The 15,402-nt window shown below is 42.7% G+C and overlaps 3 protein-coding genes across 3 annotated transcripts in view; 2 read left to right on the forward strand and 1 right to left on the reverse strand.

Annotated features, from left to right (window-relative positions):
- Nucleotides 1–1,602, forward strand: part of adam22 (ADAM metallopeptidase domain 22) — a 52,130-nt gene extending 50,528 nt beyond the window's left edge. Inside the window, exon 31 of the mRNA XM_062398804.1 lies at nt 272–1,602. Coding sequence (XP_062254788.1) covers nt 272–292 — 21 coding nt within the window. The 3' untranslated portion in view covers nt 293–1,602. The remainder of the gene's footprint in view (nt 1–271) is intronic.
- A 1,335-nt stretch (nt 1,603–2,937) lies between these two features.
- Nucleotides 2,938–6,838, reverse strand: gtpbp10 (GTP-binding protein 10 (putative)). The gene is made up of 10 exons (XM_062398801.1): nt 6,707–6,838; nt 5,972–6,165; nt 5,777–5,868; nt 5,108–5,252; nt 4,932–5,005; nt 4,795–4,847; nt 4,602–4,709; nt 4,295–4,372; nt 4,057–4,180; nt 2,938–3,868 (listed from the first exon to the last, which is right to left on the reverse strand). The coding sequence occupies exons 1-10, from the start codon at nt 6,737–6,739 to the stop codon at nt 3,657–3,659; spliced, it is 1,113 nt and encodes a 370-aa protein (XP_062254785.1). The 5' UTR covers nt 6,740–6,838; the 3' UTR covers nt 2,938–3,656.
- A 4,444-nt stretch (nt 6,839–11,282) lies between these two features.
- On the forward strand, nt 11,283–15,400 carry osgin2 (oxidative stress induced growth inhibitor family member 2; the record flags this gene model as incomplete). Its single annotated transcript, XM_062399302.1, is given in 5 exon segments — nt 11,283–11,370; nt 11,483–11,619; nt 11,846–12,037; nt 12,141–12,232; nt 12,319–15,400. Coding segments are annotated over 5 exon segments (1,653 nt in total). The 5' UTR covers nt 11,283–11,303.
- Nucleotides 15,401–15,402: the final 2 nt, after the last annotated feature.

The raw sequence follows: 15,402 nt of genomic DNA on the forward strand, positions 1-15,402 counted from the left end.
AGACTCATATCTATGATTCTTTGTAATTTGGCGCCGCTGAATTGAGTGTTGGGCCTTAGCAGGGTCATGGACTGTCTGAGTAATATCAGTTATCATTATCAGTCCTTTAAATGTCTTACAATGTTAGATTCCTGGATCTTCCCTCTCACTCGGATCTGCACCAAAGATAAAGTTGTTTTTCAACAAACATACAACCCAACCAAAAAACCGTGAAGTCAAATGTTGAAATAACTTTTCTTTCTCTTTCTCCTCCCTCTTCTTGTCTCTGCAGCTGTGGGAGACTTCAATATAACAGCCGTATCAGCCACTCTGTAAAAGACCTAAAGGAACTACACCTGTCTCTCCTTTTCTATGAATGACAAACACGAAAATGAAACAAAATTGACTCTCGGCGCCTAAAGAGAATGACAGAGAGAGAGAGAGAGAGAGAGAGAGAGAGAGCCCCCAACTGGAGTGGAAACTGGCAGAGGTGTGTGTGAGTCGGTGTGTACATGCATCTCCGAGGCCGTCAAGCCAGATGTTCGGTGGATCACTACAAGATGACGTTAGAGTGCCGGTGGGGAAAACCAGCTCCACATCCACTCCAGACCAGCTGGAGCTGAGACTGAGCTCTTCCAGTCTGCTCAGGCCTCACCAACGGGACTCCAAACCCCCAACCACCACACCCCCCTCTCCCACAATCCCTGAAGCCTCGACACATCCTCTCATCCCTCTCACTTCAACACCCACCGCTCCACGAGTGGTTCCCGAGCTCAGCCGGGCCGGGAGCGGGGTCACGGCATCACACGGCATCGCTGGACTCGTCGGCTCATTTTTGACGCACGTGAAATCACTGTAGAAACTCCCAACACTGTATGCATGAGACAACCCCGATTATCAGCAACCTCCTCCGAGCGAGAAGACGAGAAGAAGAGCGATGTGAGACGAAAGCATGCGAGGGGGGGCAGTGATTGTATTCCGTCTGTAGGCTTAGATGCTTTCTCTCCACTATAGGTAACTCATATTGTATCACCACTTATAACCCATAACACACGACATGGACCCAACCCTGCTCCTCTTCCTCCCGTCCCTCGGGTTGTTTGTGTAAATATGTACAGTGAAATACAAAGAGTATGTTTTTTGCTTTTATTTTGAAAGAGGAAGGTCTCCTCCTCCTGCTGTATTGTGTTGTAGACAGAAGCGGATCTCTAGATGGGTGTCCGTGTTTTCTTCTTTCCTCCCTCCAGCTTTTCTTTTCTTCTTCTCCTGTGTGACTGTGATCTCTATAGCTTTCTCCATCCACAGCAGAATGTAAACGTGTTCTTTTGTTTTTTCAATATTAGCACTGGTGTCACTCTCTGGGCGAAACACTGGGGCGCGAAGAGGAAGTTTTGATCGTGGCGCAGTGAGAAGTGGATTTAGCTCGAGTGGAATAGTTTAATGTGCCATTCCTGCGTGAAGGGAGCGGACTGAGATGTGTTTGGTGTAGTTATAGATTTACCACTTTTCACTCACGTGGCTTTTGGAAAGTTTTTCCCATTGATGATGTTAGGAAGTTGAGAGTTTTCTCCACGTTTGTATGTTTAAAACCGAGCGTGTGATGAGATCTGGAGAAATCGTGATTGAGATATTTAGCTTGTAAATGATTAACTATGCTGTACAGTGCTTGCTGTTCGAGCTTGTGAGGACCAACAGCATGACAGTTCTATATCGAATTAAGTTATTTCTCTGGTAGGCTGTTTGTAAGAACATGACGAGAAGGGAGCATGTCGCCGAAATGACCCTCACTGTTTCTGCTTCGTGGCAGGAAGTCACGGGGGGGGGGAATAGACAGGATTGGGAACGGACATCTTTAGATATTTAGGTTGGATCTTTGTGGAGACTAATCTCCCATCAGCCACTTCTCTGTACAGTTACAGCTCGTTGTTCTGCCGTGTGTAGAGACCGTCGTCTTAAGGGCCTCACGTTTGTCATTCTACCGTCGTTTCGTTTCTGTCCTGGTGTTGGCACTTGTCCATTTGTAATTCATGTATGCATTAGGACTGTATAGGTAATATGATTGTCACAATATTGGACTAATATTGCTACTAGTATCTTTTTTTATTAAGTACCTTTGTAATGTTCACTTTTTTTCTCAGCATTATGTACAGCAACTACTCCGACAGTTATTAAGTGCATTATTGTAATTCTGTGTTAATGAGTTTGAATGGAAACTTGAAGACTTTTGCTTTTTTTGGTTGTTTTTTCACACATTCGTTCCTCTGGCATGTGCTGATCTGTATCTTATAGGTTTTGGACACACGTGTTGTCACTGAGATCTGAATGATTTGCCTTCATCCAGAGCTTTTTAAGTCTTCGCTCTGGTTCTTCAGTGTCCACCGGCGCAGGTTGTAATATTCTTAACATCGTAGTACTGTGCCACAGCGAGACATTTTGTCCCGGTGTCACGGATGATGGGACCACGCAGGCTGCAGTCACTTCTGCTGATTGTACGTCTGTCAACATTTCCCCCTGACATGTCTGCCGTTGCCTACCGGCACACGTTGGAAGGACTCTCTGGCGAACGCCTGCACGCATGAGCTGTCTGTCTCTGTGTGGCCAGAGACTTGAATGTATTTGTGTTCTGGAGCACACCCACCACCCAGTCTCACCCACGCTGTCCCATCCCGCCAGGACACATCGGCACTCCGCTCCAACCTTAAAAAAAAAACAAACACACCTGTACTAGTTCAAATCTAAATACTGTAGTTGCTGTCAGTTTCTGAATTTTGTTTTTTACATTTTTGCCTGTATGCTGTACATACGACGATGCAAAAATCCATCCCCGTATTTTTTTTCCCTCTTAATCATTCAGTATTGTAATATATTTAATATAAAATAAAACTTTCATCAACACAACTCTCTTTTCTGCTGTTTCTAATAGCCTCTATTCACTTGTAAAGGAAAACAAACAGCACATACAGGAAAACTGATATTTTATTGTTTTATTATTTCAACACTACAGGGACGCACTGAACCAGTACAGACCTTATTTAGTGGCTCCAGAATCAGCTCCACATGACTCACATTATATTCAACTTATTTGCTGATTTAATTCAGAGCTTCTCCTGTTACATTGAGTCACTGACGGCTGCAGACCACATGCCCCTGTTTCCTGTTACATGGCATAAAGACCAGTTTTACACGCCCCATGTTGTTTGGTCGTCAGTGTCTCTTGTTGTGTTAGTAAAAGTCAGTGAATCATACAACACACACATACAAATAAATACCATCTTAACCTTCATTGACAATCATATGAAACAGAAACAGGTTCCTTGGGACGTTTTGTATCATCGATGTATCTGGTGATAAAGCTGATGCTGCATTGGCTTGACCTGTTTTCAGTAAAGGTTTACGAATCAGTCTTTTACAGTGCATCGTTTCTGAATAGAGCCTCTTCAGCATCGAAACCAAACTCACAGCACATGATATTTTGCCTGCGTTGGTCAATAAGAGAGTCAAAAGCAAAGTCTTTGAAATGCACCGAGCGGAGTTTCTGTTTCTGTCACGGACGGATGACGTTTAAGAAAAGTTCCTCTTCACCAGTTTGATCTTCTTATTCAACGGACAGGATAAGACTCCGCTGTCATCGTGCTCTGTCGGTCCGACTGAAACCTGCGAGACGCTGTCCCTGTTTATTATGAATGCCTGTGTGATGTCTGCCTTAGTGCCTGCAGTCTTTCTTGATGGATGGCTTTGGTTGCCATGGCTGCGTCGTCATCAAGCGACTCTCTGATGCATCTTTTCAAAGCGTCGATACCAAACCCGGTGGTGGCCGAGACGGGAACCACGTGTCTGAAGCTGATGTAATTCTTTGGTCTCATGTCGTCCGGCAGCAGAGCAGAGAACTCTGCAGGAGGGAAAAACAGAATGATTGTTCAAAATCCAACATAACAAAAGGACCACTGTCAGTTATTGTCCTGTTAAAATGTTACAGTGCTTTGGTTTTTTTTCTTCATCATGATGCGTTTGGTTTGTTCAAATGTTTTGAGCTGTATCCTCAAGAATAAAACTGCAAATCAAAAGAATCAAATTGACCTTCTGGGTTTTGGAGCTGCTCCTTCAGCTCCTGTAGTTTGTCCTCAGCGTCGGGCAGGTCCATCTTATTCACCACCAGCAGAGCAGGCTTTGACACAAGCTCCTCCTTGTACAACTCCAGCTCCTTCAGGGGGAGAAGAAAGAGGAGGATGAAGAAGACGGAGGAGGTAGATAAATGGTACTCATGAGGCAGATGGATTCAGGACAGGTGAGATTATAGTGACAGTATAACTCTCACCTTGGTTAGAAGCTGCACGGCTTCAAAGGCCGGCCTGAACGGGGTTTTACTCGCCAGCTGGAAACCAGAGACATCAACCTGCCGCCAGACAAAACACAAACAAGATCAATCATCACCACCACAACCTGTAATTTGCAAATGGTTTTGACATAAATTTTGTAATCATTCACTTATAATGTCTCTTTTGAAGTTTCTTTACCAACTATTTCACTTGATCTTTATTTTATTTGTCCTTCTAAGTGAAGCAGTGTGTAATATCTGTTTACACATTGAAATTCATTATATGTAGTTGAGGCTTCTGACTCACAACAAACAGAAGCTGCTTGGTTCTCTCCACGTGTTTCAGGAACTTGTGGCCCATTCCTTTATTGGCATGAGCCCCTTCAATGAGGCCCGGCAGGTCAGCGACGGAGATCTGCAGAGAAGAAACTAATGAGTGAGCGAAACTTGAGGAGAAACAAACAAGTGGAACACTTATTTCCTACGGAGCATTCACATACCTGTTTGTAATCTTTATACATCAGTTTGCCGATCTCAGGCTTCAAAGTTGTGACTGTACAATAACGAAGATTTTAGAAATAACAGTGACACATCGAACACACCGACAGTAAACACATGTGCAGCATCATGTACATACAAGCGTAGCTGGCGATCTGAGGTGTGGCGTTAGACAAGGCCGTCAGCAGAGAAGACTTTCCCGCATTTGGGAACCTGACTCATCAAAAGGGAAAATCAGACATTCAAAGCCACATGGAGCCAGTTTGAGCCTCGGCTGAAACGAACCAATGTGTTAGTGTGTGTTTCTGTTCTCACCCGACCAGGCCCAGGTCAGCGATGAGCTTGAGGTCAAATCGGATGTGCTTGGTCTGACCCTTACTGGGCTCGAACGCAGTGTAGAGGGCGCCCCCTGGTCCGCCTCTCGCCACCATCAGACGTTCCCCTTCAGCATTCAGGTCACCTTGGAGGGGAGCGAAAATTAAAAATCACGACACATACATTCATCTTTACCTTTCTTTGATTTGTTTTTTTCTCTTAGCATTGCCTCTTTATTTTATTGACACTGGAGCCAAAACCAGAGCCTTTCGCAGACATATCAGTATCAGCTTTTAGGATGTGCAAATATATGAAAGCTTTTAGTTTCCAGAATAAACAATGAATAAAAAGATTATGTCGGAAAGATATGTACATTTGCAAGTTATATATATTTGTTTGTATTTGTATTTTCTTTTTATCTATAATACAGTTGTAACAAATCCAGCCTCAATTAGATTTCTTTGTCATTTACGTTTGAAAACTATCTTAGAGATCAATTAATATATCAGATTATATATGGGAATTGGACATTTTCCTAGTCCCCAATTTTTTTGCTTTACTTTCTAACCAATATCTGTCCTGTTCATTATTAGCTTTTCTGTCAAATATACTAATTCCCTTTAAAATGTTTGACCGACAGTATGTTTTGCGTTTCACATGACATGTTACCGAGTATTCTGCCATCATCAGTGGTGACAGTGATGCCGACAGGAGCTAAGATCTCCAGGTCCTTTCCCTTTTCTCCTCTCAGTGCTCGGACACTGTCAATAAAATACAATTCACAATAAATACACAAAACGACATTAAAGCAACTCTGACTTTGTGTGTGAGAGAAAAGTCCAGGTTGGATTGAGAGAAACTAACCTGCTGTTGGCTCCTGCTCCACCTAGGAAACGTTTGTGAGGATATTTGTCCTTGACCCGCTTCAGCGTCAGGTTGTTCGCTGCCACCACCCAAACATCTCCTCCTTTTCCTCCCTGTCCCCCGAGACGGGGCAGCCCCATGCCGCCGCTGCCTCCGCGGACATACAGACGCAGATTATCCACAAAGTTTCCAAACTGCAAAAAGAGATTTTAGACTGATGAGATTCATAAATGTGTCCAGGATCACCATTAAATATGAATAATGATTCATAATTATATTATAGCTTCTTTTGTGTATTTCCAAGAGCTACAATGAATATTCCTGTTTCATTAACCATACATGTTGGATGTGCACCATGTGATGGGGCTGAAAGAAGTAAGAGGACCTTGAGAGCTCTTGGGTTTTACTGTGAAATTATAGTTTTCAAATTTTAGAAGAAGGTTTCTGCTCAAATGTTGGATGCATTGGATTTAACAATAACACTGAACAAGCTAGGTTAGCATGCTAACAGTCGCGTTCACTCTGGTACTGTTCAGTCACAGATATTAGCATCGTATCAACATAAAATTGTGATGAAAACAGAGAACACAGACCCAGGTCCTCTGTGTTGATGTTTGGAAGCTAGTTAGCATGTTAGCTTCAGAGCCAATGTCACCGTTAAACCCGTAAATAAAACCATAACTGCGGATGAAATGTGTCTCCTGAGATCATTATGGGGTGTGTGTCAGTGTTTACCTTCCGGAGGCAGATTCTGCTGAACTGAACCATCGCGCGTGACGTATTTCGCCCCTGTTTTCTGTCTGTTGACTGAGTTAGCTGCTAGTAGACATGTGTTAGTTCAGGACAGGAAGTGGTGGTGGCTTCTCTCAGCTGATTGGCTCATGAAGCAGAGGGGCGGGACGGAGCTGCAGCTGGACTGAACCAAACTCTTTATAAAAAGGTTTGTACAAGCACAAAAATATTTATTTTACTTTGCGTAAGATAGAATTAAACTATAATAAATATTGTAGCCCTGCAAATACACACCAACAAATAACATTTACTCGAGTTAAGTACACAACTCTACATGTCAACAACAGAGTTACTTTGTAAATTCTAAACATTAATAATAAGATGATTTAAGATAAGTAAAGATACGAAAAAATAAATTCACAGGAAGTATATATTGTCTTACCTGTGTCATTTTTCTGAATAACATTTTGACAATATCAATTATGAGGTTTTACAAAAAAAATGTTTACTGTATAGATTTGGAGATTTTTCAAAGTAAAGTCGAACATTTTCAACGTGAGATAGATAATTTCACGATACTTCAAAGTACTGCAAAAACACAGAGAGAGGTCCTGAACACAGGCATATCCGTTTCACTCTGAACTTATTGAGCAAAGTGTTTTTTGACAACTTTGAAACACCCTGAAATTATCTATTATAGAACTTTGAAATATCCTGAATTGATCTATTCCAAAGTGAAAATGTTGGACTTTACTTTGAAAAATCTTCAAATCGATACATTAAAAATGTTTTATATTCAGTATGTAGGTAGTCAGAGAGGTCTTGAACATAGGCATATCAGTTACACTCTGAACTTATGGAGCAAAATGTTTTTATAGAACTTTGAAATATCCAGAAATTACCTGATTTGATTGTACACATGTTGGACTTTACTTTGAAAAATCTCCAAATCATAAAGTAAAAATGTTTTATATTCAGTATGTAGGTAGTCAGAGAGGTCCTGAACACAGGCATTTGAGTCTCACTCTGAAATTTTCGAGAAAAATGTTTTTATATAACTTTGAAATATCCAGAAACTACCTGATTTGATTGTACACAAGTTGGACTTTACTTTGAAAAATGTCTTAATATATACAGTAAATATGTTTTATATTCAGTATGTAGGTAGTCAGAGAGGTCCTGAACACAGTGATATCAGTCTCACTCTGAAGTTATTGATCAAAGTTTGTTATTTGATTGATTGTACACAAGTTAGACTTTACTTTGAAAAATATCTTAATCTATACAGTAAATATTTGATATTCAGTACATTTATAATTTGAGAGGTCCTGAACACAGGCATATCAGTGTCTCGCTGGAATTATTGATCAGTGTGTGATATATGGTTTTTACAGTACTTTATATACTAAACTACTTAAATATTCAGAAATTAGCTACTTGAAGCTAAAAATGTGTGACTTTTATTATGTAAAATCTCAAATCTCAAAATTGATACAGTCAAAATGCTATTCATAAAAATTAAAGTATTATCCAATCGTTTTTCCTTTTCATCATGCATTTTTTTATATGCTCCATGTCAACAGTTTATTTTGAAAAAACGATTTGGATGCGTTTACCATAAATATCAGTATATGCGCGCAGTACAATTTCTGTGTCGGCTGGCTTGACCTCAGTCACTAAGTGAAAGGATAATAACACTTAAGCTGTCCATTGTCATCGTGGTGAGTAGATAATGAGTGAATTTACATTTTTGGGTGAACTATCCCTTTAATGTACAAAACATTCTTGACATAAGTACCATAAGGGAGCCACGTGTTTCTTACAGGCAGGAGTGTGAACAGGAAGATGATGCTGCTGCTGCTCAGCATCTTCCGCCTCTATCGTCCTCCCGACGTGCACGCGCCTGCCAGTGCAGCGTGAGATGTGCATGTGAGGACAAAAGCGCGCAGGACCCGGTTTCTCTATATATCCCACACACACACACACACACACACACACACACACACACACACACGCACACACACACACACACACACACACACACACACACACACACACACACACACACACATAGAGAGAGACACGCACACACATACAGAGACAAACACTCATTCAGGTCAGCGGAGATCTGGATTCTCAGGCTGATCCGACCTGAACATACCTGGTCTGCTCGGTTTCAACTGCGCGCACGCGCAGGTATACGTGCGTGCGCGCGATTGTGATGACGAGATTGGCTTCTCATCTTGTGCAACATCCCGGACAGTCGCGTGGATCCTCCCACCGGTGTCTGCCTGTATTTATACGGCCAGAGATGCGGCTGTAGGTCGATGTAACGGGACGCCACTTGGAAATACAGAGACAGATCACAGCACGGTAAGAAACAATGTTCTTGGCAGGTGGTTGCATGTGTGTTTGACCTGATTTATGCAATGATGGTGACATGTGCTTCTTGTGAGTCATTGGACTCGGGCTGCAAGGAGCTGGGAGTGCGCATAGTGGGAGGTTGGAGCTTGCGTAAGTCCATGTGTGAGATGCATCACATCATCCATGCTGCTCCATCAGTGTAGGCTGTGCCGCAGCAGCAGCATGCACATGGGCGATGGAACCAGTATAGAGCTTGGTTTAAAGTTCACAGAATTGTGTAACCGACCTACCTGCAAGGTGCACAGGTAGCAAGGATGAGGTTGAAGTTCTTGGCTCCTTTCAGACCAAATCAGGAGAAAATTGATAAAACTCAGCTTGAACTGGTTAATATTTTCATGCATCGTTTCCTTTCGAAGTACATGTAAACAGGGGGATTAAAAATGTAGTCTCTTTTATGTTGTGTTAATGATGTGACCTCAACGGACATAAAAAGAAACATGTCGCTTTGAGTTTCAGCTGTTTATCAGCCCAAAATACTCAGAACACCGTGTTCTAGAGAAGTGTGGTCCGTCCACACATGCTGCACAAAGGGCAGGGAGAGAGACAACTAGACTAAAGTGAAGTCATCCAACATCTTGGGTTGGGACGTTTCTATCGTCATCACATTGTAGATGTGGGTGTGTTCTCAATATATTTCCCTGAATTTGAAACATTCATACTTTTCCTCTTAAGTAATGCAGTTTGTACGATCAACTGTGCAATTGTTTTTACTTTGGTAAACGACACAGAATAAACCACCAAGATTTAGTCCCACTCTTCCATCTGAAAAATATGGCACTAAACAACTATTCCAAAACAAACACAAACTGCTGTGAATGAATAATCTTGTTGATCTGAGAAATAGTTGAAAACTCCATCTTAAAGTTGAGTTTGTGTGGCCATGAATACTGTTGCTGGAGTGAAGAGTGACTTCCTACCACTGTTATGTCAACCACAGGGGGAGACTTTGTTATTTTGTATTTTTTGTTGAGAAAAAAAAGTTGATAATCTTTGATTCTGCAATCCACCTACAGTAAGAGACACATTTTGGCCCGAAAGTGCTGGCAAAATCCACTTTTGAGGACTGTAAACATTGTGAGGTTTCTCAAATTGACCAGTGGCGTGGAAATACCAGTATGAAGCTACCAACTGTGTGCAGAACATTCTCCAAACAGAGCAGGCAATGTGTGGAATCCCAGTGCTTTTACTGAAAAAGGTAAACAAACCGATGACCAAAGACAACTGGTGGGATACAGACACGGGTCAGACAGGGAGGGAGGGAGGGAGGGAAGGGAGGGGGGGGGCGCATGGGAAATGAGGCGGACTGCACTGGCAGCAGGGGCACATAGGAGTTTGAAGGGAAGTGAGCCAGAGTGTGGGGGATACAAGACAAAAGCAGTGTGGCCAGTGTTTCAGTTGGTATCAAACTGAGACAAGTGGGCAATGCTTGCGGTAGGTGGTTGGTTGTTTTGGCGGGAGCGTGTGTGTGTGTGTTGTGTGTTAGTGGTGGTGGTGGTGGGTATAAGGAGGGAGGAGCTCTGATGGTTTGGTCTGTCAGCATGCCAGGGCCACATTCTCATCCTGCTGCCATTGAAAGGGGCGGTAAAGACATAAACAGGCCCAGTGGGATTAGGGCCCAGTCGGAGGAGTGATCAGAGGGGATTTGCTGCCCGGCGGGCACACAATGGCACTGTCGGGTAACACACAAACACACACTACACATGCTCACTGACAACATTTCACAACAGACCTGAGCCTACATAAATCTTATTAGAACATCCTTTTGTTTAGGAAGCGGCATGTTTGAGAGGACAGGGGGTGTGTGGACGTTGGCGGGACGGCGAGGACAAAAGCCGGGGGTATGTTGTGTTGTGGCGCGGTGTTTCCACGTGTGTGAAGCCCCAGACAGACAGGGAGGGTCATGGCTGTGTGTGGAAGCACAATAATAGGATAGGATGAATAAAGGTCCCCCCCCCCCCCCCCCCCCCCTCCATGGTGGGTGGAGACAGGATCTAACCTAACGTTGGACAACAACACCGGCAGACAAAAAGACAGGAAGCTGGTTTGAACCTGTTAGAATAATTGGAACCAGATTGATTTTAGCTAAATATGTCATGCACAGCTTCAGACAAGATCTTTCTTTAAAATTCTGCCTTTTTGTTCCTCCACAGTGCCGGCTCTGGCCCAGGTTGCAGCCATGCCTCTCCTGGAAGAGACCACTCTGCCACAAGAGCACCCACCCGCCGTCCCTGTTGTCATTATAGGTTAACGTTTTGCCCTTGCATACTTGTTCTCAGTCTATGTTGTGCCCCATGATGCTGTGTGCACTGCTTTGATACTAATCCACCATTGACTAAACTTGGATTTGTTTTTCAGGCAACGGGCCATCGGGTATTTGTCTGTCCTACCTGCTGAGTGGATACAAACCCTACCTAGATACAGCAACTGTGCACCCAAACCCAATACTGTACAGGAAACTGCAGGAGACCAAGCACCTACCCATCACTGAACAGGTAAAGACTAGTACATATTACTTGAATGTATACACATGACCTCACAGGGGCTCTGGTATGTCATAAAGTAAGTAAAGTTTTCATCTAATATGTCCTTTTTCATTGTATTTGTATTATTGTCTCGTCATATTTTATCTTTGTAAAGCACTTTTTAACTTTGTGTTGCATTAATAAAGTTTATTATTTATAATTATTATTATTATATAACTGGACATTTTCCCGACAGGATCTGGAGTATTTGAGTGAAGGTCTTGAGGGGAGGTCAGGGAATCCAGTGGCTGTGCTTTTTGACACACTGCTGCACCCCAATGCTGACTATGGCTATGAGTTCCCTCCTGTCATTCAGTGGAGGAGGGACAAGCAGCAACACCTCCCACACCTGGTGCTGGGGAGGGCAACACCTGGAGGAGCCTGGCATGTAAGCTCCAAGGTTTAGTCTTCCAAACATGCATATCCATATTATCTGTGAATCCTTTATTTTTTGTCCATTTTTACATTCTCTTCTACTTTTCCCTCCTCAGGCAATGGAAGGCTCCATGTTGACTATTAGTCTTGGCATCTGGATGGAGCTTCCCGGAGTCAACTACAGAGACTTGACCGATGGGAAACGCAGGTAAAGACAAGGGGCAGGGACATGGTTCATGCTTCAGTTTAATTCTGTGCCACCTTGTTCCCTCATTGTCTGCCTCCTCTCTCTAGGGATGTAACCAGTGACAGAGCAACCCCAGAGGAGATCTCATCCTATTACCGTAACTATGTGCAGCTAAAGGGCCTCCAAAAGAATTTTGTTGACAACACCTATGTGACCTCCGTCCAGAAACTCAGCCGGGGGCATGATGGGCAAACTGATGAAGGCGATGTGCAGGTGGGAGATGGTAGAAATGAGGGCTTTGAGGGTATTGGAGTTGAGTGTGTAGACGATGGAGGAGGGGGGGTTCTCTGGGAAGTAAGGGGATACCAGCAGGTGCAGAACGACACTCATGTACCCTTCTGTCTATTTGCTGAGAATGTGGTTCTTGCCACTGGTGCATCAGATTCACCCATTCGATTAGGTCTAGAGGGGGAGGATCTTCCATTTGTGTTCCACAGTATCTCAGACCTGGGGTTGGCTGTAGGCCGGAGAAAGCTGGATATGAACTCTGATCCGGTTTTAATTGTAGGTGCCGGCTTAAGTGCTGCAGATGCAGTTCTGTGCGCTTGCAACAGCAACATTCGGGTGCTGCATGTCTTTCGCAAGAGCGTAGATGACCCAGATCTCATTTTCAAACAGTTGCCCAAGACCCTGTACCCAGAGTACCACAAAGTTTACAACATGATGTGCTCTCAGACCTACACAAATGCGGCCACCTCCTCTGCTCCTAACATACCCCAGGCAGTTAGCATTGCCTCTTCGGTATGTGCCAAGATGTGCCCAAAGCCCCAGCTGGCCACAGGTTATATGGCTGGTAACGCCAGTGTCGGCTTGTTTCCCGACTACACTAGTTTCCCAGAACACTGCGTGGTGTCCCTCCAGTCTGACATGAAGTGTTTGCTGCAGGGGATAAACTCCCTCAAGGCATTCAAGATCTCCATGGTCCTGGTGCTGATCGGGACCAACCCCAACTTGTTTTTTTTGAAGGGGCAAGGCCAGTACCTGGGTCAGGATCCAACAAAACCCATCTCTTGCAAGCAGAACACCATTGACATCCACCCATACACGTTTGAGTGTACCAAGGAACCAGGTCTATTTGCCATGGGGCCGCTGGTGGGAGACAACTTTGTTCGCTTTTTGAAGGGGGGCGCTCTTGGCATCGCCTCCTGTCTGCTGAAGAGACTCAAGAAGAAAGGAAAGCTCATCAGCAGTGGAGGAAACAACTTCATCTGAAAACCTGATGGAGAAGAGAGTAGTACACGTTGGTTGTAGGGCACAGATTTTGAGTGCTTTTAGCAACCAATGTAAAATGTGTGTGGGAGTTTTAATATGCTCTGATCATTCATGCAGTATTTTCTCATCAAAGCTTAAACATCTTAGAACTTACAGAGACCAAAAAGACAGTGGATGTACACCAATTAGTTTCTAAAGAAACACTAGACCGCTTTCAAGAGTCTTGTCTGACTTCACAAGAAGTCTAAGCTACCGTGTTCCAATGTTTTCTAGTCAATCTGTAACCTCACAACTCAATGGGACCTTATATTCATCAGGTTTATTTATCTGTTCACCATGTGTCTTTCAATCCATTTATTTACTAACTTTACTTGACTTAAATCCTGTTTTTATAAAGAATATATACAAACACTAACTTGTAGAAGTGACTTCTCTAAAAGCAAACTGTGGTCCTGCTTTACAAACCTGCAATGATCTGAATTCTACGCAACATATCCAAGAGTGGTGACTGTTTGCAGAGGTTTATTACAGAAAATGTGAACAGACCAGTTCATGGCCGGGCAAATTTAACGTTCCTGTTAATTCTGAGCCAACCACATTTAAAAAAAATCCAGATATTGTTCTGCTGTTGTAGGAGCTAGTGTAGTTGGAGCTCTACCTAAAACAAAGTTGGAAATGTCTAATATACATTTTTTTTTACATTACATGTCATTTAGCTGCTTTATCCAAAGCAACTTCCATTACTGCATTCATTACCTCTGAGGGGCCATTCGGGGCTCAGCATCTTGACCACAGACACTTCGGAGTGAGCTGGGATTCGGGGCCCCGACCTTCTGTCTGGAGGTTGACCACTCTTCCCCCTCAGCCACAGCCGCCCATAAATCTATAAATCTGACCTGTTGCTTTGATGACGCTATGCAAGTAAATTTCTCTTGTAGATTGTATTCTTGGGCAACATTTACTGTGTCCCAGTAAAAGTTATGGTCATTAAAGGATCATTCGGGTGTTTCCATTTCTTTTATTTTTATTTCCTGCAGTATGAAACTCTCATCATTCCACTCCCTATAGAACAGTGAACATTTATGCAGTAGTTATATTTGTATAGAGATTTGTTCAGGCAACAGCAAACTTCATAGGACATGAGACCTATGAAGTACAAAGTATTTTCCATTAATAATAATGACTTACATTTTTCTGAATGCGTCTGCACCCTTTTACATTTTTTTAATCACAATTTGTTTTAAATTTAAAGTTATCCCTGTATTATTTAAACTACATCTTCAAACTAATAAATTAACTTATTACTGAACCTCTATCTTTTTACTTAGGGTTCATTTATTAAGTGCCAAATATCAGTTTCAAACGGTTCTGAACGGTAACATTAGCAGCATAGTTTTTTGCTGCTACATTTAGATTCCTTTCATTTACTTAAACTCTGAATATAAGTGTGATGCCATATGAAGAATATTTTGTGTGCCACTGACGCACAGCTCAAGGTTGGTTTATGGTGATGGGCACTTTGATCCCTGGAGGGATTTCATTCTTTCGCCCCTTTCATTAAAAAACATTAGTCTGAGTCACTGTTAAACATTAGTAAATAATGCACATAGTCACATGATCTTTTCCATTAACAACGATGTTGTTTAACACCTTACTATTTAAGTTTCGGTTATCATAGAGCAGTTGACTAGTTTCACATGGTACTTGTGCTAAATACTGAATTACAGCTGTATTATTTCTTGATGCAATTTTCACTGGTTTCTGAAAAGTGTTTTGACATAAATATTAAATTTAAGCTTGCAGGCACAAACGCCTGCTGAGCAGCAGCTGCTTGGGGGCAGAAGCTAGAGGCCAGATGTGATAAGAATTTTAGCCAGTGCATTAAAACAGGACTACAGACGAGACTGGGTGACTCAAAA

This window comes from Platichthys flesus, chromosome 11 (assembly GCF_949316205.1).
Source record: "Platichthys flesus chromosome 11, fPlaFle2.1, whole genome shotgun sequence".
In the NCBI taxonomy this organism is placed as follows: Eukaryota; Metazoa; Chordata; class Actinopteri; order Pleuronectiformes; family Pleuronectidae; genus Platichthys; species Platichthys flesus.

Excerpts from the sequence above, each read along its gene's own strand:
- gtpbp10 (XM_062398801.1), bottom strand. The coding sequence starts at position 6,739 with ATGGTTCAGTTCAGCAGAATCTGCCTCCGGAAG. Across the intron at positions 5,869-5,971 it reads GGAGCAGGAGCCAACAGCAG|TGTCCGAGCACTGAGAGGAG; the intron begins GTTAGTTTCTCT and ends TTTTATTGACAG. Across the intron at positions 5,253-5,776 it reads TGATGATGGCAGAATACTCG|GTGACCTGAATGCTGAAGGG; the intron begins GTAACATGTCAT and ends CTCCCCTCCAAG.